The sequence below is a fragment of the Mobula hypostoma genome, chromosome 23 (genome assembly GCF_963921235.1).
Source record: "Mobula hypostoma chromosome 23, sMobHyp1.1, whole genome shotgun sequence".
NCBI lineage: Eukaryota > Metazoa > Chordata > Chondrichthyes > Myliobatiformes > Myliobatidae > Mobula > Mobula hypostoma.
In genome coordinates, this window is record NC_086119.1 from 22,224,612 (window position 1) to 22,251,403 (window position 26,792).

The window sequence follows — 26,792 nt, forward strand, 5'->3', positions numbered from 1 at the left end:
TTCCTAAATTATTAGGATACAAACATTAAGAGTTCAGTTCTGATATATTTAATATCCAGATTAGTTCAAATATATATGTATCAGTTATCTTGGATTGCTAAATAAAATTGCATTTGATGCTTTGAATCCATCATTTGTCCTGGTTAAAGGTAGAATTATCAAAAAGCATTGTAAAGTGATGGAGACACGAGGAACTCTGCAGATGCTGGAAATTCAAGCAACACACACACACACACACACACACACACACACACACAAAATGCTGGTGGAACACAGCAGGCCAGGCAGCATCTATAGGAAGAGGTACAGTCGACGTTTCGGGCCAGGACCCTTCGTCAGGACTAACTGAAAGAAGAGGTAGTAAGAGATTTGAAAGTAGGAGGGGGAGGGGGAGATCCAAAATGATAGGAGAAGACAGGAGGGGAGGGATGGATCTAAGAGCTGGAAAGTTGATTGGCAAAAGGGATACCAGACTGGAGAAGGGAGAGGATCATGGGATTGGAAGCCTGGGGAGAGAGAGAAGGGGGGAGGGGAACCCTGAGGGTGGAGAGCAGGCAAGGAGTTATAGTGAGAGGGACAGAGGGAGGAAAAAAGAGAGACGAAAAGGGGGGGGGGGAATAAAAATATATTAAATAAGGATGTGGTGTGAAGGGGAGGAGGGGCATTAACAGAAGTTAGAGAAATCAATGTTCATGCCATCAGGTTGGAGGCTACCCAGATGGAATATAAGGTGTTGTTCCTCCAACCTGAGTGTGGCTTCATCTTGACAGTAGAGGAGGCCGTGGATAGACATATCAGAATGTGAATGGGATGTGGAATTAAAATGTGTTGCCACTGGGAGATCTTGCTTTCTCTGGCGGACAGAGCCTAGGTGTTCAGTGAAATGGTCTCCCAGCCTGCGTCGGGTCTCGCCAATATATAGAAGGCCGCACCGGGAGCACCAGACGCAGTATATCACCCCAGCCAACTCACAGGTGAAGTGTCGTCTCACCTGGAAGGACTGTCTGGGGCCCTGAATGCTGGTGCGGGAGGAAGTGTAAGGGCATGTATAGCACTTGTTCCGCTTACAAGGATAAGTGCCGGGAGAAAGATCGATGGGAAGGGATGGGGGGGACGAATGGACAAGGGAGTCACGTAGGGAGCGATCTCTGCGGAAAGCAGAAAGGCGGGGGGAGGGAAAGATGTGCTTGGTGGTGGGATCCCGTTAGAGGTGGCGGAAGTTATGGAGAATTTTATGTTGGACCCGGAGGCTGGTGGGCTGGTAGGCAGGGACAAGGGGAACCCTATTCCTAGTGGAGTGGTGGGAGGATGGAGTGAGAGCAGATGTGCATGAAATGGGAGGGATGCATTTGAGAGCAGAGTTGATGGTGGAGGAAGGGAAGCCCTTTTCTTTAAAAAAGGAAGACATCTCCCTCGCCCTGGAATGAGAAGCCTCATCCTGAGAGCAGATGTGGCGGAGATGAAGGAATTGCGAGAAGGGGATGGCATTTTTGCAAGAGACAGGGTGGGAAGAGGAATAGTCCAGGTAGCTGTGAGGGTCCGTAGGCTTATAGTAGACATCAGTAGATAAGCTGTCTCCAGAGATAGAGACAGAAAGATCAAGAAAGGGGAGGGAGGTGTGGGAAATAGACCAGGTAATCTTGATAGCAGGGTGAAAGTTGGAGGCAAAGTTAATGAAGTCAACGAGCTCAGCATGTGTGCAGGAAGCAGCGCCAATGCAGTCGTCGATGTAGCGAAGGAAAAGAGGGGGACAGATACCAGTATAGGCTTGGAACATGGATTGTTCCACAAAGCCAATGAAAAGGCAGGCATAGCTGGGACCCATACGGGTGCCCATGGCTACACCTTTAGTTTGGAGGAAGTGGGAGGAGCCAAAGGAGAAATTGTTAAGAGGAAGGACTAATTCCGCTAGACGGAAGAGAGTGGTGGTAGAGGGGAACTGATTAGGTCTGGAATCCAAAAAGAAGTGGAGAGCTTTGAGACCTTCCGGGTTGGGGGATGGAGGTATAAAGGGACTGAATATCCATGGTGAAAATAAAGGGGTGGGGGCCAGGGAACTTAAAATCATTGAAAAGATTCAGAGCATGAGAAGTATCACAAACATAGGTGGGAAGGGATTGAACAAGGGGGGATAAAACAGTGTCGAGGTATGCAGAAATGAGTTCGGTGGGGCAGGAGCAAGCTGAGACAATGGGTCTACCTGGGCAGGCAGGTTTGTGGATCTTGGGTAGGAGGTAGAAACAGGAAGTGCGGGGTGTGGGAACTATAAGGTTGGTAGCAGTGAATGGGTGATCCCCTGAGCTGACAAAGTTGGTGATGGTGCGGGAGACAATGGCCTGGTGCTCCTTAGTGGGGTCATGATCGAGGGGTAAATAAGAGGAGGTATCTGCGAGTTGACACTGTGCCTTGGCAAGGTAGAGGTCAGAACGCCAGACTACAACAGCACCCCCTTTATCGGTGGGTTTTATAGTAAGGTTAGGATTAGTGTGGAGGGAGTGGAGAGCAGAGCATTGGGAAGGAGTGAGGTTGGAATGGGAAAAAGGTGTGGTGAAGTTGAGACGGTTGATGTCCCGTCGACAGTTAGCAATAAAGAGATCCAGAGCAGGTAAAGTGATGGAGTTTTGCCTTGTGCTTCACATTACAGTATTTAAAAATGATCAGAGGTAAAGCAGAAAATAAGTCCCCAGAATTTAATGTTACTGTGCAGGTTGCTATGTTATGGAGCTTATGGAGGTTCTTGTTAAAGGTAGTTGAGATCCTAAAATGTTGAAATGTTATGCATTCTTGCCTTTTTGAAGAAGCTTTTCACAAGTTTATTTAATTACACAGATGAGACAAATATAAACAAAGAATTCTTATGACCTGGATGAGAATGTGATCTGAATGGGGAAGTACTTGAGTCCTTGGCAATTTTTCTGAATGCAGACTGAAACATTTTGCTTGGGTACACATTTTTTAAACAGTAATTGGACATATAGTTGCAATCAAATCAATCAACCTTCCCAAGTGAATCTCATAGAATAATGGAAATTTATGACACAAAAAGTGGTTGTTATCATATTTCTGTGTTCATGGTCCAAAGCTAGACAAGCTATCATCCTTTAAGTAGTTATCCAGGTAAGTGGTGAAGCTTTTGACCTTAATCAGCCTCCCAGGCAATTATTTGTGGACAACATCACTTATTATGGTGCTTTTTGCAAACCTGACTGCCTCTGAACCGAAGTTTTGTTTGGACCGAGGGTGAGAAGCAGTATCTAGTTTTGTTATTGTGGAGATAGCTAGGGGCTTATTAGACATGAAAATATTAACTATTGCAGGAGTTAGAAGCTCTAATCGCCATGGGCTACCATCCTTTAATAGACTGTATATTATTGTTTATAAATTCTGGTGGTTCTAGTTATAATAATATAAATTCACTTATAAAATAAAACAATCAAACATAAAGGTCTTTAATGCTTTGTGGAGAAAGAACAATCAGAACTCCATTCTGACTCTGCTTTAGTTTAATTTAATTATTTTCACACACTGCAGTAATTAGAGACAAAGGGATACTGAAGTTCTAACAGTATTTACATTATTTTGTATAAACTTGAAATGCAATTCGAGGCATTTTCTGGAATGTGTTGTACATTGATTTATAGTTGAAGTGTGAGTTATGAGCCAAAAATTCTAGGAGCTGTTCAAATCTAAGTTTACATTTAGAACTCCAAAAACAGAATGGAATATGCATCCGGAAGCAGCTGTTTTCCATCTGTCCAAAGGCCTGGTTAGTTGTGACTTTGGAATTTTGCATTAATTTGTGTCAGTACATTATGTTCCCTAGTTCCAACTCAGAAGAAATGAACTGGAAAAAGTCTCCTTTTCATTTTTTTCCTCTCAATTTGTCAAAAACATTATTTTTTTCTAACTTTGAGCTTTGATATTGATAAAGGAAACTTTATATTGACTCATTTTTGAATTAAGCTATTATTTAAAACACTTTTAATTAAATTCTACCTGAATTAATTGTAAAACTTAAAATTTAGTCATAGTAAAGGGAGTTTAGAGGAAACCTTTAACGTGTGTGAGTAGAATATTACTGTACTGCCATAGATAGTTGATGTGAATAATATAAATACAGCTAAACAAAAAGTTGGTTAAGCACACAGTAGTAAAATAACATACCACAATCAAAAGAGAGATAGGAAAGGAATGCAGGCTAATACAACATGCCAAAGTCCTGAAATAAAACCCATCTCCAAGAGTTATATAGGCTATTCAGCATAATTAGTCCATGCTGATTAAGATTCCCATCAAGCTAGTCCCATTTGCCCATGTTTGGACCACATCCCTCTACTGTTCCTATCCATTTACCTGTCCAAGTACATTTTAAAGTTCTTCTATCTTCACAAAGGAACTGAATACTTTATTTAGCGCGTTGGTTGCTGAAGATGGGTGGCACAGTCGCATAGTGCTTTACAGAGCCAGCAATCCGTGTTTAATTCCCACCACCGTGTAAAGAGTTTGTATGTTCTCCCTTTGAGCAAGTTTCCTCCTACGTTCCAAAGGTGTATGGGTAAGGGTTAACAAGTTGTGGCCATGCGATATTGTCACAGTAAGCAACATTTGTGAGCTGCCCCCAACATATCCTTGCACTGTGGTCATTGAAGTAAATGACATATTCACTGTAGTATAGTTGTATGTGTGTGTGAGAAGTAGAGCTAATCTTTCTTTAACCTATAGAACTAAGGCTTTAAATTTAGTTTATTATTCACAGATTACAAATTGCCTAGTGAGAATAAGAAACTTTTTTTGAAGATTGCCTTGAACTTGGTTGGAGTAATTAAGAGGGAAAAAGATATAAATAAATAGGAATGAAGAGACAAATTGATGTAATGTGCTGCAGGAAGACTAAGTCACAACTAGAGAAGGGCAACAATTCAGCCCAACTTTGGCCTTTCGGCTTTGCAGAGAAACAGTGTATAGCTAATGTTTTGTACTGTACTGGAGTGGAAATACCTGGAATTTTTTCTCAACACGTGTTTCCAGGCCTGGAGCGAGGTAAACGGATGGATATATCTGCTGTATTTGTTTGGCAAAATTGCAGAGAAATGTCCGCTTGATGTCTCATTGCTGCAAAGTTAAACAAGTATATTCTGAAGAGGAAAGTCTTTACACAAGGAAAACACATGAAGAAAAATATGATCAGTACGATGATTATGTTTTAGAAGGTGTGTATTTAGTATTTCAATAATATTTGAGTAATCTTGTAAATATGTTGATTAAGCATTCTTTAAATAGTTGTTCATTATGGGTTATATGTAAAAAAAAATGTGAATTGCATATGTCATGATGCTACTACGTGATATGTGCTCACCTTGCTTAAGGTAAAGATCAAACTAAGACTCATATCTGTTGGGTTTCCATGTCTTTTAATTGGTTTAATATTTTATAAAACATAACAGTGGTGAGGAGGTATTTTTAAAACTAATTTAAAATGACTACTTGCCAGTTGAAGCATAGCGAGAAGTTCAAGTTTTAAAAAGAGTGGTACAGTAATACAGTTGAATTTAAAAAAAAAGCTGTGTGGCATGTGTTCTTCAGAGGGAAGACATGATCGTATTTTTTTAAAAAAAAAGGTGGGAAGTGGAAGAATTCACGGTACATAAACAGTGAGTACCAGGTGATCATAATCATCAATTAAAATAAGAAATAGAAATGGCTGGCTACATTGGACAGATAGACGCATTCCATTACATGGGACTTAACTGGATTCTGTATTTTGTATACTGAATGGATTGAACAGTATTTTCAAGCAAATGGAATAGCCAATGAAAAACAAGTACTGATTGGATTTAAAGGTACACCGTTTGTTTCGAAGTTTAACTGCTCCAACTAGGTCATTTGAAATGAGCTTTGCTGATATTGTGAAAGTAATCCAGGAACATATAGAACCAAAACCTTTGTTGATTGCAGAACAGTTTAGGTTTCATAAGTGGAAGCAAAAGAAAGGAGAGTCCATTTCATCATGTGCGGCTGAATTGAAGAGATTGAGCACTGTCAGTTTAATAATTGGCTTAATGATGCACTGACAGCATGGCTAGTTTGTGGAATCTTACAAGAAGTGTTCAAAAATAGCAGCTTACAGAAGCAGAACTTACTTTTAAAAGAGCAGTTTAAATCGCTGTATCAATGGAAACAGCAGATCGAGACGCAATTGAGTTGCAGTCAGGAATGAAAGTGAGTGTGAACAAATTTGCAGTGTTTAAACAGGAACCTGCCTGGCTGAACAAATTTTGTCACAGTTGCAGCAGAAATACTAGTTCCCCCATTTTTACCAGTGCTGGGATGATGCTCTATACAGGGGTTGCCTTATGTGAGGATTGAAAGTTGTTGTGCCATTCAAGCTGAGAGCTAAAGTGTTGGAGGTGCTACATGCCAGTCATCTAGGTATGGTCAAAATGAAATTGTTGGCTCAAAACTTCGTCTGGTGGCTGGGATAGATCAGCAGATTGAGCAGCTTGCCATATACTGTTCAGGGTGTCAGGAGCAGCACCCCTCTAAGCTTGAGAGTGGCCTGCATTGCCCTGACAAGATTCATGTTGATTTTGCCAGACTATTCATAGGCACAAATTTATCGGTGGTAGTCGATGCAACTACAAAGTGCCAGAAGTGTTCCCAAAGCCCCCAGTAAGCATTGTACACTGTTGATGTGTTGAGAATCCTCTTCTCAAGGACTGGTGTTCCAGAACACATAGTCAGTAACAATAGACCACAGTTTGTTTCAGAACTGTTTCAGTCATTCCTAAAATATATATAAGGCACTGTACCACCCACTTACAAATGCCTTGGTGAAAAGAGGTTTATCCAGAGTCTAAAGAATACACTGCAAGCAATGTCAGCAAAGCACACTACACTGAATCAGGGGCTCACCAATTTCCTCCTTGCATATTGCAGTGCAGCACACTCCACAACCAACAACTCACCAGCTATGTTGTTCCTGGGTTATCCGTTGTATTCATGCTGGGATTTCCTCACACCCAGTCTCAGAAGGAGAATGCAGGACAAGCAGCTGAGATAAATTGAAGGCTCCTCAACCAAGGAGGTTCGATGTTTCACTCCTAGACAAACAGTCCTGGTGAGGGACTACAGAGGCGATCAAAAGTGGGTACTGGGAAAGATTAAGTTCAGAACTGGACCACTCTCCAACACAATGGAAATTGTGTCTGATATCGTCTGGAGATGGCACTCAGTTGAGGAGAGCAGAGTCAATTGTTAGAGAGGAAAAGTGGCCAGAGCTGTTAGAACCACTTCCTCCAGTCCCAGAGTCAACTCCTATAATCGCCATGGAGAAAGCTCTGGGTTTTGAAATTGTTTCACAGCCATCTATCACTTACCAAGCAGAGTGACCCCCCCCCCCGCCCCCCAGTCAGGAAAGACGTTATTCCAGAAGAGTAAGAAGGCCTCCACAGCAATTAAATTTTTATGCCTTGATGGGACAGTTTAAAATTTACTATGATTGCGATGTCTGTATATAGCAGCTATATACTATATATAGAACTCTATTGAGTTTGACTTTATAGCAAAGCAGAGAGGAATGTTGTGGATTTAATATTTCAGTAATATATGAGTAATCTTATAAACATATTGTTTTGTTTGTTTAAGTAATCCATTGCAGGTTATATGTAAAAATAAGTGAACTACATATGTCATGACACTACCGCATGATACGCCTCGCTTAAAGTAAACGCCAAGTTAAACTCACATTTCAGACTCTCATGTTTTTCTTTTAGTTAATTTAAACATAGCAGAAGGTATAATGCAGAGGTTAATTTATTGATTGGGGTGCTTATGTTCATTGCGGAGTGAGTATTGAAGCCTGAGAAATGGGAGAGATGTGGTTGTCTTGCCTATCAAGAGGAAAAACTTAGATGAGTTTTAGAGCACTTCAGAAGATTTGATGTTCAAATTGGTCATCAACATCAACATAGGATGGTAGAAACCAGGCTGTTGATAATTAGTGGGATTTTCTATCTGTAAATATTATAAACAAATTTTATTTGATCTATTTAAGTTGAGACAGGGTCACCTGTAAAACACAATAATACCATCGTTAATAGCAAAACAAAATAACAACAATCATTTTCTTAAGCTGATTTAATGAATGTGCAGAATATGTTCAAGTAACTTGTTTTCTCAAATTCTCTCACCATGCCAAGAAATTTGATGTATCCTGAAAATCGTGCACTACTATCTCTCTATGGTTTAAAATTTAATGGTCGATGAAAATAATTTCTGCAATACTTTGATTAATTCTCTTGGGTAGGCAAGATAATTACTGTTAGTCAAGTTCCTAAATAAAGAGGCTTAAAACTGGAAAGTTATCTTTGATAATAAAATCAGGAAATATTTTAGTTTATACATATCCAAGCCCCGGGGAAAGAGAAGAATTTCTGCAATAAAATTTACTGTTAATGTTGCAAGAATTTAAATGACAGACCTTTGTTATGTTTTCCTGTAAAAATAGATTTCTGAAGCTGTGAGGGTTCCATTGAAAGTGCATGAGTTACAAGAAATGTATTATAGAACTTGGCCTTCTTGACAATGCTTTATTTAATTTAAAAATTTGATTATTGTGGAACATTTCTACCCAAATGAGACTACGGATACTTTTTGTATTATATTTGGTTAAGTTCTTTGAAGCATATCTTTCTGCATTAACAAAGTTGGAAACTGTAGGTAATGCTGGTTACTTTGGCTTTTATCACTTTGTGCATTTTAAGATTACTTTTGCCAATAACTCGGGTTACATTTTTGACAGGTTTACCTTTTGAATCTAGCAGTTTAACTCCCTGCTGAGCCTGAAATACTTTTCATTTCACATATGAGCAGTACTGTAACTTAATCATGAAACTTTGCATCATAATTGTATCAATTTTTCCAGAATAAAATAAAAAAGGAAGAAACAATGGTTTCTTATTAAAATTATAAATTCTAATAATCCAACATTTAGCTGAGAATACAATTCCATAATCTTAGTTATCTTCATGTTAAGAACTATAAATACATTTAGTAACAAGTATTTTTATGTCACTTTTTGTCACACCAACAATACACTGAAGCACAGAAGATGATGTAGCCTGAGTGATACCTTTAAAAGGATCAATGTATGTGCGTTTCCCACAGAAGATGTATCAGTTTTTCAGCTCTCGACATGTTTTCTACATCAAGGAGACAAGGCTTGATGATATTAATGTGCAGATCTGATGATCAAAGTTATATGAGGAAATCGAGAAATTGTATCCTAGTCATCTTATTCCTTCTTTCTACACAGTATTGCCTAATGCAGCTAGAAATTAAAGCATATGTAAGGCTGATGGTTACCTACTTTAAAAGTATCATCTGTATGGAGAAGAACAGTATTCATTTCAGGTCCAGAACCATTCATCATCAGATTATTTTTATGACTTGAAGTATATACCTGTTTCCTCTCTCTCCACGGGTGATGCCTATTGATTTGTGTACTATTTTTATTTCTGATTTAAGGCATTTGAGTCTGCATTTTGAATACTGCTAAGCAAACTTTATCATATGGAAAGTAAATTATATAAACATGGATTCTCATACGTACAAATTTTAAGTTTGAAGATACAAATTTAAATTGAATAGCTGTCATTTAATTTTAAATTGAGTTTCTATTTCTTAATTTTAATTCTTTTTTCTCTTTACTTTTTGTAATATATGGGATTTAGCATTTAGATGAATAATTCAAACTTCTGTATTTGAGCTTTCAAACTGTTCTTCAGTCTTTAAGGAGATAAATATTTGGTTTACACATTCCTTGTTACCTGAAAATATGTTGCTAAGATACTAATAAAGGGGTCTGTACTATAATGACCCTCAGAGTACAGTAAGATCCAGTTCAAATGGTCATTGAAATCCTGTCAAGATGTTTGACTGTAAAATGTAGCTATTGTTTTTCTTCACTTTTCCCATTTATTATTACCATTTGAGATGACCAGCTTGCCCAAACCAAATTTGTCTTTGCGAGCTGATTATTGTTTGCATGCATCAGCAAATAAATAATGCTGCCTGTGACATTTCTTCCTCCATGGATAAACTTCCTGAGAAGAGTGGGGAGGCTAAGTTTAGTGGAATTAATGCAGTTCTTTAATAGTGTGCTTTGCCTAATGCCGGCCCCCGAGGCCTGAGTCAACGTAGTAGTAGTAGTTTAATAGTGTGTCTGGACTTAGATGTTGAAGGTGTTTTAGTATTGCTATTTATAATACATTTCTTGAAGAATTTTTGGTAGTCCAGGTTTTGCAATACAGTAGTTACATTATTACCTAACAATTGTGGACAGTTTACAGAAAAGTGGAAAAAAAAATCTGACCCAAAAACTACATTTTGAGCTTAAATTTGGTTATTGCTTGTTTTCCGATACAGATTCGGAAAAAATGCTATTTTTACTTCAGCATCATACTCCATTTTGTTCAAAGGATGTGTTCTGGCGTTAGTTTAGAGGGCTGCCTTTTGAATTGACACAGTGGCATAGCATGATTCTATGGTGGCACAATAGGTAGCACTGCTGCCTCACAGCTCCGGTGACCCAGGTTAGTTACGGCCACCAGTCTGCGATGAGTTTGCACATTCTCTTTAACAGACATCCCACCCTGCAAAATCTCATTTCAGGGAGGTAGCACCATCAATTTGTGGGAGACTTCCGGGAGAGGTGGGATGTCTGTAATAGAGTAGCTCTTTAGCAGCTGGCCAGCTAGTTTAAATAGCGTTAGCTATGCTAATAAACCAATGACACCTGTTAAACTCACCTCAACATGTCTTTTACATTTTAATCCACCATGGGCAATAGAAAAGTCACTGTTGCAAACAGCGCAGGGAGAAACACTGTCATTATTTTTGACCCCTATTAGGCAGGGGTACACTCTAGTGCAGTCTGGGGTGACGTACGTTTTATATATTTTTTTGGAACACTCTGCCACTCTGACTTTTTTTGGAACTCTCTCGCTCATGGTCGCTCTCACTCGCGCTCGCTCTCTCGCGCTTTCTCGCTCTTGCTCTTGCTCTCTCGCGCTTGCTTTCTCGCTCTTGCTCTCGCTCTCTCGCGCTTGCTTTCTCGCTCTCTCACGCTTGCTTTCTCGCTCTTGCTCTCTCGTGCTTGCTTTCTCGTTCTCTCTCGCGCGCGTGCTCTCTCGCTCTCTCTCTTGTGGTCGCTCTCACTCTCTCGCGCTTGCTTTCTTGCTCTTGCGCTCACTCTCTCGCTCTCTCTCGCGTGTTCTCTCACGCTCGCTGTCAAAAAAATCAATTTCCGGGACATTGTATATAATTTGCGGGCATCAGGGAGCCACTATTAATTTGCGGGAGACTCCCGGAACTTCTGGGAGAGGTGGGATGTCTGCTTTAAAACCTCAAGATTCACCAGTGTACTCCAGTTTCCCCATGTCTCAAATATTTATTGGTATATGTCACAATAATAAACCACTATACCATATATGAAATTTGTTGTTTTATGGTCACAGTATAGTGCAAGACAAAAATAAGAAATACTTTTAGTTACAAAGTAAATGAACAGTTCAAAAAATGAATAATGAGGTAGTGTTCATGGGCTTTTGAACCATTCAGAATCGGATGGCAGAATTGAAGAAACAGTTTTTAAAACGTTGACTGTGGTCTTCTGGCTCCTGTACCACTACCTCTGTCGTAGTTATTGGAGAGGGCATGTCCTGGATAGTGAGGGTCTTCAATGAAAGATGCTGCCATTGATAGCATGATAGGTTGAACCCAGTCAGTGTCAATGAAATGCCAGTCTCTTATTGCAGGGATCTCCCGTGCTTCCTCAGACAATGGTATCAGTTAGTACTGATTATCATTTAAAAAAAAAGTTACTCATATGACCACCATGGGACATAGTTTGCCGATTCATTTATTTACTTGCGTTCTTTCAAATATGATATGGAAAGAATGTCAAAGGTAAGCATGATAACCATAGATATTAGAGCAGAATTAGGCCACTCGGCTCACTGAGTCTGTTTCACATTGCATCATGGCTGATTTATTAACCCTCTGAACCCCATTCTTCTGCCTTCTCCCCCATAACCTTTGAAGCTTGACTAACCAAGAACCTATCAACCTCTGCTTTAGATATACTCAATGACTTGCCCTCCGCAGCATGCGAGACCATTAATTCCACTGATTCACCACCCTCTGGCTAAAGAAAGTCCTTCTTATCCCTGTTCTAAATGGATATCTCTCTTTGTACCGTCTGCAAACTTGGCTACAAAGCCATCAACTCCATCATCCATCAAAGTTGCTGGTGAACGCAGCAGGCCAGGCAGCATCTCTAGGAAGAGGTACAGTCGACGTTTCGGGCCGAGACCCTTCGTCAGGACTAACTGAAGGAAGAGCTAAATTGAAAGGGGGAGGGGGAGATCCAAAATGATAGGAGAAGACAGGAGTGGGGGAGATGGAGCCAAGAGCTGGACAGGTGATTGGCAAAAGGGATATGAGAGGATCATGGGACAGGAGGCCCAGGGAGAAGGAAGGGGGGCGGAAGCCCAGAGGATGGGCAAGGGGTATAGTCAGAGGGACAGAGGGAGAAAAAGGAGAGAGAGAGAAAGAATGTGTGTATATAAATAAATAACGGATGGGGTACGAGGGGGAGGTGGGGCATTAGCAGAAGTTAGAGAAGTCAATGTTCATGCCATCAGGTTGGAGGCTACCCAGATGGAATATAAGGTGTTGTTCCTCCAACCAGAGTGTGGCTTCATCTTTACAGTAGAGGAGGCCGTGGATAGACATATCAGAATGGGAATGGGATGTGGAATTAAAATGTGTGGCCACTAGGAGATCCTGCTTTCTCTGGTGGACAGAGTGTAGGTGTTCAGCAAAACGATCTCCCAGTCTGTGTCAGGTCTCGCCAATATATAGAAGGCCATATAGGGAGCACCGGATGCAGTATATCACCCCAGTCGACTCACAGGTGAAGTGTCACCTCACCTGGAAGGACTGTCTGGAGCCCTGAATGGTGGTAAGGGAGGAAGTGTAAGGGCATGTGTAGCACTTGTTCCGCTTACAAGGATAAGTGTCAGGAGGGAGATCAGTGGGGAGGGATGGGGGGGGGGAACGAATGGACAAGGGAGTCGTGTAGGGAGCGATCCCTGTGGAAAGCAGAGGTGGGGTGGGGAAGGAAAGATATGCTTAGTGGTGGGATCCCGTTGGAGGTGGCGGAAGTTACGGAGAATAATATGTTGGACCCGGAGGCTGGTGGGGTGGTAGGTGAGGACCAGGGGAACCCTATTCCTAGTAGGGTGGTGGGAGGATGGAGTGAGAGCAGATGTGCGTGAAATGGGGGAGATGTGTTTGAGAGCAGAGTTGATGGTGGAGGAAGGGAAGCCCCTTTCTTTAAAAAAGGAGGACATCTCCCTTGTCCTGGAATGAGAAGCCTCATCCTGAGAGCAGATGCGGCGGAGACAGAGGAATTGCGAGAGGGGATGGCATTTTTGCAAGAGACAGGGTGAGAAGAGGAATAGTCCAGATAACTGTGAGAGTCAGTAGGCTTATAGTAGACATCAGTAGATAAGCTGTCTCCAGAGATAGAGGCAGAAAGATCTAGAAAGGGGAAGGAGGTGTCGGAAATGGACCAGGTAAACTTGAGGGCAGGGTGAAAGTTGGAGGCAAAGTTAATGAAGTCAATGAGATCAGCATGCGTGCAGGAAGCAGCGCCAATGCAGTCGTCGATGTAGTGAAGGAAAAGTGGGGGACAGATACCAGAATAGGTTTGGAACATAGATTGTTCCACAAAGCCAACAAAAAGGCAGGCATAGAATGACTTCATTCCTCGTGTTTGCGAACTCCATCATCCAAATTGATGACATGTCATGTGAAAAGAAACAGCCCCACACTGACCCTTGCAGAACACCACTTGTCACCAGCAGTCAACCTGAATAGGCCATCTTTATTGAAATTCTTTGACTCCTGCCAATCAGTCAATCTTTTATCCAAGCTGGTATCTTTCCTGTAATACTATGGACTGTTATCTTGTTAAGGAGCCTCATGTGTGGCACCTTGTCAAAGGCCTTCTGAAAATCCAAGTGCACAACCTCCATAGATTCCCCTTTGTCTATCTTGCTTGTTATTTCCACAAATAATTCCAATAGATTTGTCAGGCAAATTTTCCCACAAGGAAACCATGCTGACTTTGGCCTATTTTACCATGTGCTTCCAACTACTAAACCTCATCCTTGTCACCCATGGTGGCCTCATCCTCCCTTTTGAATAGTTCTTCATCTTTGGGATGTATCTATCCTGTGCCTTCCAAATTGCTCCCAGAAATCTGCCATCATCCCTGTTAGTGTCCCCTTTCCATTAACTTTGTCCCGCTCCTTGCTCGTGCCTCTGTAATTCCCTTTACTCCACGTTTATACTGATATATCTGATTCTATCTTATCCTTCTCAAACTGCAGGGTGAATTCTATCATATCATGATCTCTGCTTTCTAAGGGTTCCTTTATTTTAAGTTCCCTAATCAAATCTTGTTCATTACACAGCATCCAATCCAGAATTGCTTTTCCCCTGGTAGGCTCTACCACAAGCTGCTGCAATAAATCATCTCATAGGCATTCTACAAATTCCCTCTCTTGGGTTGCATTATGTCCATCCAATGTTACAGTATCTGGAATGTTCGAAGAAGCTTTGAGCAATGTAAAACCTGTCACGTTCTTAATGTACTGTATCTCTTCTCTGAACCTGGACTACAGCCATATTGAGCAGAGTAGAAAGTCTCTCCTTTGAATTTCAGAGCTCAGGTGAGGTTTTTGGAAGCTTCTACACTGTTTGAACCATACTATCGAAGAAGATAATCTTGTGGTGCAAGTAACACTTTTTGATTTGTTTTCCTAGTGCTCTGCATTTAAACAGATTTGAGGGATCTTTTAAACAAGCTTTAGTATGTGATTTAAAAAAAATGATAGGAAGTTAGGATCCTTTCACCTTCTGCTATTACAGATGCTTTCCATGCCATTTGCTACAACTACCATTAACATTAATCTTTTGTTTTAGTCAAATGAAACACAAAAAAATCACCTGCTTGGTTCTTTTGGATCGTGCGGTAATTCTGGAGGGCAGGCAGTAAAGACTAAATAAAAATCTAAAAGTATTTGTGATTATAATACTAATTGTGCAGTTGAACAAACTACTGATAGCAAGTGGTGACATCTACTGGTAAGTTATGGGTAGTTGAATGTTTAATTTGTGTTGTGATCTGCCTCCTATTTAGAAAAAGTTAATACCGTATTTCATGGGTAAGTCAGAAGAGCGGGAGGAAGAAGAAAACCTCTGAAATCTTTCTGGCAGAGTGCTCATAAACAACTCGTCTGACAGATGCCAATAAACAAAAGCCCTATGCTCTATTCATCATCATCTTACTGTTCTAGGAAAGAAAGTATCTGTGTGTTCACATTGCAAAACTAAAAATAATTTTTTTATTTTTGCCCAAAACAAACTATAGTGTACAATGTCTGTATATTAACTTCTGTCCCTTCGAACCCTGTTTTCTGGATGCCTTCTCTGTTTTTGATTCCTCCGTTTCTTATCAAAATATTATCACATTGAATAATCTCATGCTGAGTGCCAAGGGGAACAAATATAATCTTGCAGTTTTTATTGATGCAGTCAAAGCCTTTGACGGTATTGGCAATAAGCTAATTATTAACGTTTTGGCTGTATCCATTTTACTAACCTCATCTCTGGCCTGTATTGTAACTCAACTACCTTTATTGAAAATAGGTATAGGGAAATAAAGAAATGGAAATGATTTTAATGGGAACACTCTCCTGGGAACCAGCATGAAATTGATATCGGAACAGCTTCTTGGATTTTGTACCTAAAAGACATGAGATAATCCAGATGTGGGTGGCTCTGCTTGTGTTCTGAGGCTCAGATACCATCCTTCAAATGCTGCACGCTGCTTCTGTCTGCATGTTAATGAAATAGTCCACCATGCCATGCTGGAAAGCAAACACTGAAAGTTTTGTGCAAATCCTGTGGGGTTGATGTTGGACTTCTCAAGCACCTTTTTATTGCATGCAGGATTCCAGCCAGCCTACCAATGTACCAAGCGTTTTAATTGTGTATTCTTATAATTCCCTGAAGAAATTTTCCTCCCTCTCATATTTGCATTATGCTGCCAGGTGAGTCATGTTTTCAGTTACAGGTTCACAACAGGTTCAAATTTGATGCAGACTAGTGTCAAGCAAGGTTGCATCATAGCCCCTGGCATATTTTTCAACATTTCTCTCTACAAAGCTGCATCTTGCCTTCAGTATGCTTCCATCTGGAATGAAGCCAGTCTATGAGAGTAATGTTCAATTTACATTGTCATTTTTCAGTGACCTTATGTACTGTTGTGTAGGTGTAGAGTGGGATTTGGAAAGAAGGGACTTGCACTTGGGTACATGGTGTGGAAAGCGCTAAGTGATGATTGTGGTAGATTGGAATTGTATTTGTGAGACTTGAGTTTGCACTCTACATTTGCAGATAACCTGGCTATTGCATAGATCACGTCAGTCCTCCTGGAATGCTCATCAGGTTCTCTACTTGACAGTAATTGCAAGCCACTTTCAGAAAAAGCATGTTGTCAAAGCAATGCAGTTTAAAGTTCAAAGTACAAAGCGCATCATTTATTCTCAAATTATGTATAGGGTACACAGCCTTGAGATTTATCTCCATACTGACAGCCACAAAACAAAGAACCTCAGTAGAACCATCTCTTCTCTGGCCCTGACACCCTGACTTTTTTGATTTGGCCCTGCACATAAATTGGCCAAACAGCAGATCATTCCTCACTCCTGGACCCATACCCGGGCTCTGCCACTCTGATACCCCCTCAGGCCCACGACTCGCTGCCTTGATTCAATTTGTATCAGAAATTTCTAGTCTGGCCCGGTAGTTAAATTGGTCAGACATCAGCTTGTTCTTTGCTGTTGGGCCCGGGCCCCAGCGCTTCAACTCAGCCTTGCCTTGCCTCAGTTCTGCTGCTTTGAATTGGCTCTGTCCGCTCCAGCAAAGGTAAAATATTGGCTCTCTCCCTGCTCTCGGGCTTGGGCTCCACTGTTTTGATTTGGCCCACACATCGCAACCATCCTGCACCTTTGAGATTTCAGTTCACACTGCAAAATTGCCAGGTCATACTGGCAGTTTAAAAGCTCCCATACTCTAAGGTATGTTAACTATCCACTATAAACAGCCCAAGATCTGTAAATGAATATGGTCATATTTGCAGAATATGAAGGAGAAATTTCCAGTTTAAGATGGCATTGGTGAAGCCCGGTGACTACATTTTGATGGCCAGCAAAATGAAGAATACAACTAGATACTTCACTAATAACTTTTTTTCTGGTAAAATTTATGGTAAATGAAAACCACAGACAATGGAGTGGCAAGCAAAGGCGAAGCTGAGTTGAGGGTCGAAATGAGCGGGTGTGAGGTGAAGTCAAGGCAGGGTCAAGGGAGATTCAAGCAAGCGGAGGCGAGGAAAAGTTGGGGTGAGTGAAGGTGAATTGGAATCGAGGCCTATTCACTTCAACTGAGGTTTGATTGATCTAAGCGCCAGTTAGATTTGGAAAGCTCAGGTACGGGCCGAAACGTGGTGTCGGGATCCAGATCTAGAGTGTATCAAAGTGACGGCCCAGGTTCCAGAGCAAGGAAAGACCTGACGTTTGGGTGATATAAAGACCAGATTGAAAAGACAGGATATCAGGACCAGAGGTAAGAGTTGGCCTGGTTCTGCATACTGCTCTGTGTCATTTACTTGGCTCTGCGCCGAACTGAAGCTGAAGCTGTGGCCTACTCCAGCTGCTCCGAGCCTTGTGTCTGTGGGCTCCACTACATTTATTGGCTGTGCAATGAACTGAGGCTGTTATTATGGTCTGACTGCTCCAGAATTTGTGTCGATGTACTCACTTTCGTTCTGAGTGTTACTTGCTTACTTTTAGTGCTTGCACAGTTTCTTTCTCTCTCTGCGCATTTGGTTTGTCTTTTTTATGGGTGTTTTAGGTTTCTTTGTTTTATGGGTGCCTATAAGGAGACAAATGTCAAGGTTGTATAATGTATACAAACTTTGATAATAAATGTGGTTTAAACTTTTGAACTTTGAAATTTAAAAAACTCAACTCCGAAAGAGAAGTTATAGGCTGTTGATTGCAGTGGATGTTTACCAGAAAAAGTGTGACTAATCGAGTAGTTAGTAGTTTTGTTTCACCAGCACCATCTTAAACCAGGCCTTTTAGCACTTTTAAACTGTAGTTTGAAGTTGAATTAAACAACTTGCACTCCTGTAGTATTTTGTAGAACAGTTGATAGTACCTACCGATTTTTTTTTGAAGCCTGTTGAAATTTAATAATGACTTTGAGTGAAATACATTCAGTTTTTGTATTTTTGTATTTATTGACTCTTTACCATGGGTATCTTTATGATGCACCCACTAATGTGCAATATTTCTGATCCTTGCAGACACATTAGAGTAGATCATATGACCCTTTAAACCTGCTTTTAGATTCACTAAGATTGTGACTGATCCTGTGTTTTAAGTCTACTTTTCTGTCTGATTTTCATTTATCTATTAATCTCTGGCTTGCATGTTCTCAAGGAGTGATGATCTACAGCTTTAATGAATGGTAGTCATCCTGAAATATTATATCTTTTTCTCCATTTAGCGATGCTGTCTGATCTGCTTAGTGTCTCCAACATATCATCACCAGTTCATTCAGCTTGGAAATTCCAAAGATTTATAACTCTTGGAGAAGTCCCTTCTCATCTTTAGTCGTAAATGGATGGCCTATAACTTTAAACAGTGTCTGTTTCTCAATTTTTGACTCTCCAAAAGGGAAAACATCTTTATGCCATCTCTTCTAACATATCCTTCTGAGGATTTTATTTGTCTCAATGAGAATACTGTGGGCCAAGCATCCTTAATCCTTTTTCAAAAACAACCCCAGGTTTGGGCATAGAATCCAGAATAGCACATAGTCTCACCAAAATTTTGGTCAATTTCACAAATATTCTTTCTATTTAATGTCCTAAATATCAAATTAGCATTTTTCTTCTTAATAGCTTGATATATTTCAGTGAGAACCATCTTGGTGAAGAGTGGCTTGCTCCTTAGCAGTCGAGCTCTGAGCATGAAAGCCTCCAAGTTCCTTGAGCCCTTGGGTGTTGAGCCCATCTATTTCTCTTCCCACGTGGCCTTTGTGGCCTTGATGTCCATGCCATGGAGTCACAGAGTTATACAGCACAAAAGCAGAACCATCAGCCGATTGTCCATGCTTACCACCAAACACTCCTTTACATCACTCTACACATCCTATTTTATTTTCCCCACATTTCCATCAAAACTCTTCCCTCCTGTTCTGCAACTATGACTACAGTCATCTACAGATCTTAGGCTGTTTATAGTGGATAATTAACTTACCTTGGAATGTTTGAGAAGCTGGAGCACACAAAAGAAACCCATGTGGAGTCACTTCACCTCTACGGCATTAAATAAGAAAAATGCTAGGTACGGATAAATCCCTATTGAAAGTCAGTCTTGTGGTTGAAAAAGCAAACAAGACTCAGTCATAAGTGTGACCATGTATGGAGCAGTGGCACACTTAATACTGCGACTAGTCTTAAAGGGTTAAACAACTGTTTGCAGCAAATGTATGCTACAAAATAGTTTCAAACAGGAAAAGGAGGGGCTTTTTTCCTACCATATGGAAATTACGTCAGTGATTGCCATGGTATTGTTTTTCTCCACTCAAAAAATGAATTCAAAACATCAAAAATTTGTCTTGAATATAATCACTTGATACCAGATTTTCCTGGTGCTGTAGCACTTTGTACATAATGCTGTTTTTCAACAATTTCATTTGGGAGGTATAAAGTTCTAGTGAAGCACCAACTGTTAGAACTGAGCATGCATTCTTTGTTATTTTTAGAAGGTCGGTAACTACCCAGCTGTCTCATTGCAGTATCAGTGAAATGACACTTTGACAGCCTATGACATTTCTCCTTCACTCTGAACGGAAGCTTGCATCAGTCGCTGAAGTACTTCTTCAAAACTGCTTTAGTTGGGAGTGTGTATAGATGCCAGCTCATGTTTTGTTTTAAAGCTAAATGCAAGAAGCAAGAAGAAAGGTATTTGAAGCAGTTATTTATATTTATTCCCGTGTTTTTAAAGTAACATATAATAGATATTACAGTCTTTGCTATAAGTTAGTGATCTGTTTTATTTTGGTCTAAGTGTTTTTGCCTATACCTATTTTTAGTGATCCAGAAAGTGTTACAGGCACGTTTGGTTCTATTGCTGAATCATTTTGTCCAAAATGGGCCATTAAGGTACCATTGATTTTAAATACTTCAGCTTCTTAATATTATTATAAACTAGAGAAGTTGATTCAAAATTTAAATGTTCGAACCAAAAGAAAGAAATACTAATTTCAGAATTTAAATGCATAGAAATATATTTTTATAACTTCTCTTAGTCCTCAGAAAGTTTAGTGTCATGTATAATTTTGCTCTAATGCAGTGGAAAGGTTTGACTTGGTGACTTTTTTTGGAAAGGTATTACTTTGGAAAGGTATTTTCTTTTGGTTATAAGAAAGAAATGTATTTATGTCCTGTCCTTTGAAGAAGTAATGCAGTGCTTCTGACATTATAGTCAAGTGCCATGTACACCATTAATTTCAAGAATTCAGCAGAGTTACTTTTGAGATTAAAAATGGTAAAAAAAAACTGTAGATGCTGAAATCTGAAATAAGATTGGATAATGCCAGAAATATTCAGCAAATGGGGCAGAGTCTGTGGAAAGACGTTTTAGATAACTTGAGTTAAAGTTATCGGAAATGTTAACTCTCTCACTTCTCAGGTGCTGTCTGTTCCAAGTGCTTGCCGCATTTCCTGCTTTGACGTGAAGTTATTTTTAAAATATTGAACAAACCTACCTCTTTTTCTGACATCTGTATAACCCATAGACTATTGCCTACCTCAGCATATTTTCAAGGAAACTATTCCATAATCCAGTTATATCCCCATTCATGAACTGTATGCTTTTCTAGCTAGTCTTGCATTTTCTACCTTGCAAATTTTGACAGATTCAAAACTATCTTCTCTGTGCATGACAGCATGCATTTATACTCATCCATCTCTTATCTTTGATTACCTGCATTAGCTTTTGATTCTTCAACTTCTCCAGCTTGGAATTATTAAACATCAATTTGAAACAATTTCATTGCTTCATATCTGCTTCTCTCTGTAACTCCTTCCAGCCCTGCAAACTTCCCTGAAGCTCAATCATTTTGTCATCATTGGTGGCCATGCCTTCAGTTATCCAGGTTCAATAGTATGGAATCATCTTGCAGAATCTAATTGCTTCACCCCTGTTTAAAGGCTGTGCTTTAAACTGTCTCTGATTAAGTATTTGCACACATTCCATGACCTCACCTCCCCAGCTGGTAAAACAAAAATCCATTTGCATGGAAGAAGCCCTGAGTCAGATTTTTTTTCTGTATTAAAGCTACTATTTAAAACAATTTGTTGCTGATTTAGTGTCTTCTGAAGTTGCTTTCTGTTGATACTTGAAAGAAATCTGTTCATGATATTTAATATATGGAAATATATACAGTAGAAGGGAAAGAAGGAATTTGATTAAAAGGAATGATCAAATTGAAGTACCAAATATTATGGAAAAGTAAAATACTGTAGCTTATAATGAGGTAAAGAAATTAATTCAGTAACAAGAGCAATACAAACACGAGGAAATCTGCAGATGCTGGAATTTCAAGCAACACACATAAAAATTGCTGGTGAACGCAACAGGCATTCCCACCAATCTCCCTCCCTTATCCTTGTAAGCGGAACAAGTGCTACACATGCCCTTACACTTCTTCCCTCACCACCATTCAGGGCCCCAGACAGTCCTTCCAGGTGAGGCGACACTTCACCTGTGAGTCGGCTGGGGTGATATACTGCGTCTGGTGCTCTCGATGCGGTCTTCTATATATTGGTGAGACCCAACGCAGGCTGGGAGACCATTTCGCTGAACACCTACGCTCTGTCCGCCAGAGAAAGCAGGATCTCCCAGTGGCCACACATTTTAATTCCATGTCCCATTCCCATTCTGATATGTCTATCCATGGCCTCCTCTACTGTCAAGATGAAGCCACACTCAGATTGGGGTAACAACACCTTATATTCCATCTGGGTAGCCTCCAACCTGATGGCATGAACATCGACTTCTCTAACTTCTGTTAATGGCCCACCTCCTCTTCATACCCCATCCGTTATTTATTTATTATTATTATATATAGATATTTTTTCCTCTCTCTTTTTCTCTCTCTGTCCCTCTCACTATACTCCTTGCCCATCCTCTGGGCTTCCCCCCCCGCCCCCTTTCTCACTAGGCCTCACATCCCATGATCCTCTCATATCCCTTTTGCCAATCAACTTTCCAGCTCTTAGCTTCATCCCTCCCCCTCCTGTCTTCTCCTATCATTTCGGATCTCCCCCTCCCTCTCCCACTTTCAATTCTCTTACTGCCTCTTCTTTCAGTTTATCCTGATGAAGGATCTTGGCCCAAAATGTCGACTGTACCTCTTCCTATAGATGCTGCCTGGCCTGCTGCGTTCACCAGCAATTTTTATGTGTGTTACAAGAACAATAAATAGGAATACATTTTCCAGTAGAGCAAAAGGAAAGCAGCTTGAAAGAACAGATAAGAAATAAATAGCAATAACAGCTGAGGTTTGATTGTGAATATCGAAAGGACTGATTAATTCTTCCATCTCCATCCCTTGATGCAGAAGGTGTTTATAAGCTAGTCAAATTATGTTAGTTACTTATCAACCAATTTTTAAAAAGAATCCATCTCCATTGCATGGGTAAATTCTGCACTTTTTCTGAAATAAAAATGAAATAAAATTATGCTTGAAAGTTATATAATAAGATATTCAAAGTGGATGAATTATATTAATGCTTTTCTGAAGATAAATCCTTTTTATTCTTTCCCATGTGCTTGCCAGCCAAAGGTAAACCACTACATTTGATTATTTAATACTGATTTGTAGAGAAGGAGAGGACCTAGAATAATAATACAGGAATCAGAATCAGGTTTTGTACCACTGGCATATGTCATGAATTTTGTTGTTTTGCAGCAGCAGTACAATACATGTTAAATATAGAGAAAAAAACTGAATTACAGTAAATATATGTGTTTGTGTGCAGATAGACATGTATATGTAATAGTCAAATTAAATAAGTAGTGCAAAAAGAAAAATACAAAGTAGTGAGATAGTATTCATGTCCATTTAGAAATTGTATGGCAGAGGGGAGAAGCTGCTCCTGAATCACTGAGTTTGTGCTTTCAGGCTTCTGTACCTTCTTCCTGATGGTAACAATGAGAAGAGGGAATGTCCTGGGTGGTGGGGTCCTTAATGATGGACACCACCTTTCTGAGGCACTGATCCTTAAAGATATCTCGGATAGTACTGATGCTATGCCCATGATGGAGCTGACTCATTTTACAACTCTCCGCAGCTTACCTCGATCCTGTGCAGTACCTGGAATCCTCTCCCACTGCCCCCCCACCACCACCCCATACCAGTTGGTGATACCGCCAGTCTGAATACTCTTCAAGGTAAATCTGGCTTAGAGGAGTTTAGATGGGCTGGATTCTTGAGTATGCGAATTATAGTTAAATTTCAGCAATCCACATTTTCTACCTTGTGTTAGCATACAAGACCCACAAGCTTACAACTACTGCTAGTCTTTAGTTGCAGTTACTTTGTCAAAGCATGAATTTGTAGATTCAACAAATGTTCTGATTTGGTAGTGCCTATATTATTCCTAACTGAAGAAAACATTGAATGTAGAAAGTATATAAAATGAATATCAAATAGGGTTTGGATACTGGTTACTATTCTCATTCCCTGATCAGGAGGCTAGGCTCCTGTCTACATATTTCCTCCTTAGTCCACTTCATCTTTGTTTTCTTTTGCAGGGGACTAAATTAAAGCTGTTATATTTATACCTAATTCTGCTAAGGATTGGCTTTGAACTTAACTGATTTCAACTTGTACCATCCTCCACAATAATCGAGAATAAACTAATTGCAAATGCTGGAAATCAGAAAAATAGAAAATATTGGTAATATTCAATGAGTCAGGCAGCATCTTTGGAAAAAGAATCAATTAACTTTTCAGCTTCAGGATCCTATGTTAGAATGTTCTGTTTTTATCCACAACTTTGAATATATTTCTGGTGCTCTTATGAATTCATTTGCCATTTTGTTTTCTTGTCTATAAGCATATAGAAATCTTGTTGGGTTTCATCATCTGCCAGGTAGGATAGAATTCTTTTTCCCAGACTTCTGTCCTTGTTGCTTACATCATACTAAGTTTGCGTGCATGCAGGTCACCATAATATCAGAGCACTGGTATATTTTCCCATCATTATTTTCCTTTATATTTTATGATTTTTACACCGGTTATATTATAGTTTGGTTTTTCAGTATGCCACTATAAATACATACGTAAAACAGTGCATTTTGGTATATTTAGAAACTTAAAAATAAAGATATTTATGGAGAATTCAGAGAAAGTGCTGAAATACTAGGATTTTGTACCAATATTTGAAAGTAGGAGACAGATGGTAAGCTTTTGTGACTGCATTCAGCTTTTATCATTTTTGATGATGGCACCTACTATAGAGAATAGTGAGGCTGTTGATTTCTGTCTAAGTTTATACCTCTTGAGTGGTAGTGTTGATGAAGTTACTTGGCTTTTAAAGTAATCTTCTTCTGGTGGTAGTGTGAACTTCAGAAAAGTGAACTGCACTGATAGTATTATAAATTCGGTCTTTACTTTTAGGCCAAAAGGTAAAATGTTGGGATTGGTTACTCTGTTGTGAACAATTTGAGTACCACAATAACCCAATTAAAGGCATTTTTTTGAAGTTTTGCATTTTTAATAATTGCCTTTTGGCTGCCAATCAGGAAGTTAAATAATAAAGATTAAAAATCCATGGGCATTTAATTTTCCTCAGAAACTTGTTTATCCCAAAATAAAATGTGACATTGCATGTTAGTGACTTATATTGTGGAGCTTTTGACTGCAGAACCAACTGGGTATGTTGCATAATGTGCTAATTATTATAGTGGCCACATTTCAAAATATTCAATTGGCAGGGAGGAATAATAGAGGTGAAAGTCTGCCGTATTGTTCTCGCTCCCTTACTTTTCTTCTTGCTATTTCCCTTATTTCTCACTTTATGTTTTATTCTCAATGTTGGCCTGTTAATCTTTCTCCCTCCACCTCTGCACTTCCCTCATTACCCAGTTCCCTTTCTAATTTTCAATTGCCATGAATGCAGACATCCCACCCTGCAAAAACTGATTTCAGGGAGGTAGCATCGTTAATTTGCGGGAGACTTCCAGGAGAGGTGGGATGACTGCAATAGAGTAGCTCCTTAGCAGCAAGCCAGCTAGTTTAAGTAACGTTAGCTATGCTAATGAATGAATGACACCTGTTTAACTCACCTCAACATGTCTTTTACAGTCTTAACCCACCATGGGCAATAGAAAAATCACTGTTATAAACAGTGCAGTGAGCAACACTGTCATTATTTTGACCCCTATTAGGCAAGGGTACACTTTAGTGTAGTCTGGGGTGACGTACGTTTTATATTTTCTTTTTTTTTGGAATACTCTGCCATGGCGCGCTCTCGCTCTTTCTGTCACTTGTGCTCTCTCTCTTGTGGTTGCTCGCGAGCTCTCTCGCGCTCTCTCTCTCTTGCTTGCGCGCTTTCGCTTGCTTTCTCTCTCATGCTCTTGCTTTCTTGCTCTCGCTCTCCCTCTCTGTCTCTCGCTCGTGCACTCTCTCACTTGCTTTCTCTCGCTCGCTCGCTCTCAAAAAACTTGATTTCCGTGATATTGTATATAATTTGTGGGCATCAGGGAGCCACTATTCATATGCCGGAGACTCCCGGAACTTCTGGGAGAGGTGGAATGTCTGTGAATGAATGTGCAGTGTATTCATCATAAATCTGGAACCTCCACCAAAGGCTGAAAACACAAATATGGGTATGGTGGCTTAGGTAACTCCTTTTTTCAGTGATATACTGCAATCTCTGTAGTATCTTAAGGATTTTTAAACATAGTTTTTTTTTCATTCAGTGAACATTAATCTAACTTGGAAGTTTGGATTGCATTTGGACAGAGGAGGGATAGTTTTGTGATAGTATTGGGTTTGCTGATTGCTAGGTTCTAAAATCAGGCAAAGACCTTAAACACTATCCAATAGAAATAGCCACAAATACTCTCGCTAGTGGAAGATTATAGAGTAACTATCTAATCTTCAAAATCTCATTTGTTTATTAATCTATTGAGATACAGCATGGAATAAGTCCTTCTAGCCCTTTGAGCCGTGCTGCCCAGCAACCTCCAATTTAATCCTAGCTTAAAAATGGGATAATTTACAATGACCAATTGACCTACCAACTGGTACATCTTTGGACTGTGGGAGGAAACCAGAGCACTCGGAAGAAACCCACATGGTGATGGAGAACATACAAGCTCCTTACAGGTAGTGGAGGGAAACTTCCCTGTTTATCCTTTACAATGAGTTTAGCTGCCAATACTCACGTTCAAGTGGTGTGTCCCCTCACCCTCCCAAAGGGAAGATCCTTACAATTAAGCAATTAGTTTAAAACACATTTCATTTAGTTTAAAACACAGGTCAGATCACAACCTGGTGCATCTAAAACC

At 39.9% G+C, this 26,792-nt stretch overlaps 1 protein-coding gene across 10 annotated transcripts in view; it reads left to right on the top strand.

Moving 5' to 3' along the window:
* myo18ab (myosin XVIIIA b) overlaps positions 1 to 26,792 on the top strand; it is a 249,946-nt gene that overhangs the window by 50,786 nt on the left and 172,368 nt on the right. For 4 of the 10 annotated variants that reach the window (XM_063031922.1, XM_063031927.1, XM_063031929.1 and 1 more), the window contains exon 1: positions 20,015 to 20,170. The exons of 5 other annotated variants lie outside the window; for them this stretch is intronic. Coding sequence is in view for 1 of the 5 variants with exons in the window: in XM_063031931.1 (XP_062888001.1) it covers positions 20,150 to 20,170 (21 nt within the window). In the remaining 4 variants the exon portion in view is untranslated. Of the gene's footprint in view, positions 1 to 20,014; positions 20,171 to 26,792 lie in introns of those variants that run through there. One more of the 10 variants, XM_063031931.1, reaches the window with a different exon arrangement.